Source organism: Morus notabilis, unplaced genomic scaffold (assembly GCF_000414095.1).
Source record: "Morus notabilis unplaced genomic scaffold, ASM41409v2 Scaffold749, whole genome shotgun sequence".
NCBI lineage: Eukaryota > Viridiplantae > Streptophyta > Magnoliopsida > Rosales > Moraceae > Morus > Morus notabilis.
Genome location: NW_010362318.1, coordinates 21,054 through 26,199, shown reverse-complemented (window position 1 = coordinate 26,199; position 5,146 = coordinate 21,054). Strand labels below are relative to the sequence as shown.

The 5,146-nt window shown below is 36.0% G+C and overlaps 1 protein-coding gene across 3 annotated transcripts in view; it reads right to left on the bottom strand.

Annotated features, from left to right (window-relative positions):
• Positions 1-976: 976 nt before the first annotated feature.
• LOC21386598 overlaps positions 977-5,146 on the bottom strand; it is a 5,454-nt gene continuing 1,284 nt past the window's right edge. For 2 of the 3 annotated variants that reach the window (XR_002902510.1, XR_002902509.1), the window contains one exon: positions 977-1,722. Coding sequence is in view for 1 of the 3 variants with exons in the window: in XM_024167898.1 (XP_024023666.1) it covers positions 1,435-1,722; positions 1,846-2,424 (867 nt within the window). In the remaining 2 variants the exon portion in view is untranslated. Of the gene's footprint in view, positions 1,723-1,845; positions 2,613-5,146 lie in introns of all 3 variants that reach the window. The other variant, XM_024167898.1, reaches the window with a different exon arrangement.

Here is a 5,146-nt window from a genome sequence, read left to right as displayed (position 1 = left end):
GCTCTCAGAAACAATCACATCTAACTTTTTTATTACAGTAAAAATGTCTCACACAACACCACATCTCAACTCGAATTAGCGAACCGAATGGCCCTTAAGAGAATGTCGAGAAGTAAGAAACTTGAGATCTTCAGTAACGCAAGGAATGTGGTCATATGGGCTCCAAGAATCGGAACTCGCCACCGTGAGCAAATAAGTTCCTTCCAAACTGTATTTTGGCAGTCCAAACAACTTTTTCTTAGTATTGCAAAGGTGCTTGGCAACAAATTCCGGGTTATTCATTCTACCAAACTATAACCGAAAACAGGTCATCTAACTTGGAGATTATCTCTGATTAAAAAACAATATGGAGATTGTGATCGTCTCTTAATATGTTTAATTTTCCACAAATTTTATCCCACCAAAATCAATGCAATTCAGTTTGGGTTTTCAAATTACTCAAAACTGTGCAACGTTTCGGCCACTGATGTCCAAATTTTCAGTACAAATTATAGAAATTTAGTTCTCTTAGTATGTAAATCGAAATAGCATTCTGTAAAAAGGATATTGCTGGGTAATGAGCATAGTGCTCATTAATGGTTTTTAAGGATGTCTTTCTGTTAGACTCCTTCAACCGATCATATGATCACCAGAATCCAGAGCAATATATGTGTGTGTGTGTGTGTTTATATAGACACCCTCATGTGCCCATCAAGGATGACAAGATCTAGTATTTGTACACAGAGACAATTGATAAACTCTGAAATATAAACAACCTTGAGTGTTGCTCTGATATAACTTATGAGAAGGAATCAGGTGAAGAAAGCCAGCTCTGAAGCCTATTAGACAAAGGAATAGATGAAGATATAAAGATGGGCGTAATATTTTTTCTAGGTTTTTTATTGTTATTCTTTTTTTTTTTTTTTTTTTATAATTTTTTTTTGTTTTTTTTTTTTTTTTTTTTTTTTTTTTTTTTTTTTTTTGAAAAACTCAAAGAGATATGGTCAACAACATTTGTAGCGAATTTACATTCCTGCCCCTAAATGCCACTTAAGTTACGGCCACAGCAGCACAATTTTACGCCAACAGATGAAAGAAGCAATATTGACAAGGTTTTAACGTTCACGAGATGTGCAAGCCAATTTTTGAAATTTGCGGGGCAAAGCGAAAGTGTCAAAGTTCAGTTCAGGAAGCAAAAAAAAAATATATCTATAAAAATAAAAAAAAATAAAAAACCAATACGAAAACATAAAGAAACTAGTCTCCTGAATTGATGTTTTCGTCATCATCCTCCTCGTCCTCGATAGGCGGTGTTGGATGCGTGAGTGGTGGAAGAGGAGGAAACAACGGAGGAGGCACAGGAATATCAATCCCAAGCAATCGACATTGTAAGACAGCGGCCTCCAGTGTCCGGTAATTGACCATTAGCTTCTGGTGCTCGACCGTTAGCTTCTGTTAAATGGCTATCTGCTTTTTGAACTCAGCCAGTAGATTCATCCACTGTTGCGTGAAAGGAGGAATTGATTCCTGTTGCGGAGGATAAGTTGCGGGGGATGAGTGAGAAGTAGATGTTTCGATGCTTTTCTCAAGCATTAGGCGCACTCCTTTCCTGCGACTTTGACGCAACCCACGCTTGCAGTTTACAAGCTCCTCATCAGTCACCATGTGCGGCAGTGACTCAAATGATCCTGCAGTCGAAGTAGAAGCTTGTGTCTGTTTAGTTTGTCTCTGTTCCATCTCACCCTGTATGTATTCAAGTGTAATAAAATACTTTCATAACTTTCAAAATAAAAAATAATAATAATAAAGAAAAGGGACGAAAGTAAAGAAAAGTGTTACTACTTGGAAGACGAAATAGTGTTTTACATGTTTGGCCTTCCTTGTCTCATTAACCCATCGACAAACCGACAAACTGCATCTTCTGAGCTTTTCTGCTCTTCTTTGGAGCACCGAAACCAAACTCTTCTCACAGATAACAACACGATTGCTAAACAGTTCCTTACAAATGGAGCGAGCAGCGAGCTTTTTGGTACGAAGGTAGTAGGAGACAATTTCAAGATCTTTGTTTTCCATGAAGAGCACATCATTAGCCCAAAACAGTGTTGGTTTGTTAATTCCCACAAGGGGTCCAATGGTTAGATGTCTAGTCCAAGGACAGGAACCTTCAACACCACTTGAACAGGAATCCATTACCCACATATCAATGAGCAAGGGATCCAATTCAAGATAGAAAAACAAAGCGATGGAATCGTTCCAAACTGCAATCTTCGATGATTTTTCAAGTGGTTCATCATCACCTGTTTCTCTTAAACTTGGAGCTTTATTTGGGTATGGTATGTTTCCAAATACCTCAACACTAAAATCAAAAGAAACTATATAGCACATAACGTCCTGATAGTACCAATAACAAACTCCATTACAATACACGACTTGGTATTCATTCATCAAAAAGCAATAAACTTCAACATTCAACTCAATTTCTTTCCAAGAGTTGGTACTAAGGCTATACACCAAGGATCGAGTGGATCTTCAGACTTGATGGTAACAACTTTATAACCATTAGCTCTGGAGTCGTAGTCAAACCCCACTCCCCGTATTCTATAGCCATCACCAAAGTCTGCATCAGGAACAATCTGCCATTCCCTGAGTGCTGGATTTAATAGAGTTATAGGGCCCGTTCACTTCGCTGACTTAAGTTTGTAATTCGAGTTGAGATTTTATGTGAGAGTTTTTTACTGTAGCAAAAAGTTAGATGTGACTGTTTCTGAGAACTTTTTATTGTAGCAAAACTCAAATTCTAAACTCGAATAGGTGAAGTGAACGGGGCTATAATGTCCTTACAATGGGAGTCAGAGTCATAGCTGTTAACGTTTACGCTCTTAGGAATAAATGTAACGATGTTCTTTGAGACATTTTGACTATTAATAAAGATTTATTTATTTCATATATCTATGTATTGTCTTCTTTATGTTCATATTAGTTGAATGTATGATAAGCAAACTGAAAGTCTGAGATTGTCATTCTAAATTTTTAGGTCATGCATGTAATAAGAAGAACATGCGGAAGATGAGAATCTAAAGATGATAGTCTAAATCATATGATCCACAATCGAGAGAATAAAGTTGGGCGCTTTATTCATATTAAGATTGTTATGTTGTCTACTTCCTAACGGAGACGGCTTGTCTTGGTCGTCGGATGTGGGACTCTATGGGTAGAGACATTGATATAATTTCTAATGGTGAAATCTATATTAGGTCGGACCAAAGTTGAATTGTTTTAATTAATAATTCCGTTTAAATAAAACAATTCACTTTTGACGAATTATATGTTGTCATCTTAATCTTGAGATGGATAATGAACCCGTATGCTTGACTTGTATCTTTTGATGTACCAAAGGGAGACATCCTAACATTATGTAAAGATACGCTTACCGGTACATTGGGGGTATGACTCGTGTATGCGTAGATTCGTTATTTATAGATAGTGGAATTCATAGCTCCTACAAAGAGTCAATGATATCCTCTTATGAATTATCTGTGGATTGAAAAATACGAGCGCTCGGTCATTAAACTACTCCTGTTATCTAATGGTTTACTATTTGTAATGGTACAAATAGTAGTTTTCCGATGGTGTGGTAATGAAATATAAGATAAATGTAATCAAGAATGTAAAACGGAACTTGACCTCAAGTCAATTATGAATATCCTATGTGGATGGTACACTAATATATTGAGTCATGGACGAGAGCTATTAAGAGCTTTGTAAATGCGCTATATAAATCGAGATTGCAACTCTAAACTTTTAGTGGAGTAGCGCTAGAGTTTTATAATCATGAGACGGACTTATTGGTTTACAAGTAGCGTTGTGATTATAGGAGCTTGATTTATATATGTCCATCGGGTCCCTTTGCTAGCTCCCATAATTTCCTGTAATGATATAGTGTATTTACTACATATTGGTAACTTGTGTTATTTCCGCAAAACATGTTCAAAGTTAATATGAGATTGGTTAATTAAATCATAAGTGATTTATTAGGTGAATTAATTAATAAATTAATTCTAGATAAATTGGTTGAATTATTGTTTTAAGAGTTATTTAATATAAGAAGACTAGTATATGACTGTTTTGATCAGTCAACTTCTCTATTGGGTTGCTTGAATCAAAATTGAGGCTCTGTGCAAGTTTCTCGTGTTGAAAAAACTAGGAAAACAAGTTTCGCTAGTTCAGACAGTCGACCGATTCATGAAGGACAGGTCGACTGGTGAGTTATAACATCTCTGTCACCGGTCGACCAGTTGTAACGTGTAGCACATGCTGACGTGGCGAAATCGACTTTGTTAGCGATATAAACTTTGAGAAACCTAATTGTTACGGAAATATAACTTCCTAAACACTATAAATAGGCCATTAAATCACATTATTCATTAGATCACTTGAGAGACTTTTTGGGAGCTATTGAAAAAAGATTCCTGAGAGGAAAAATTATTTAATTCTCAAGAACGATTTTTCCTTTGACTCTCTTGTGGTTAGAAGGAGTTCAAGAATACCAAGAGGAGATTGAACGACGTATGTCTACCCGCACTCCGATCGTGAAAACAAGAATAGCAAAGAAGACCTGTTAGTTGAAGCTCTTCCGGTTGTTATTTAAAACGCTTTGATCTGACAGACTTACTGCTTTTTAAATCTATAAAGGTATGATTTAGATATTTAGTATTTATGTTATATAGTATCATAAATATATTCTTAATTGATTTTGACATTAATTTAAATTTTTAAAATTTCGTTGCACATTCGATGACGTATTTTCTAACAATAGCAACAGACAATGCCGTTACAATGAGACACAACTCTAGAATTCGTGTCGAAATTACTGGAAGTAAGAAACTTAGGGCCTGTTTGTTACCGTTTTTGTTTTCATTTTTCACGTTTTTCGAAGCAAAAAATTGAAAACAGAAATGAAAAACGCGTTTGGCGAAGTTTGTGTTAGAAAACAAAAACAAAAACGTTTTTGTCTTTTTGTGAAAAACTGAAAACGAAAAAAATACGTTTTCATTTTCACGTTTTCGTTTTCTGAAAACGGATTTCAGTTTTTTTTTTCTTCTCTCTCTTCTCCAGCCGAAGAAGACGCAGGAGAACGCCCACCGTCGCTCATCCAGCCGGCGTCTGC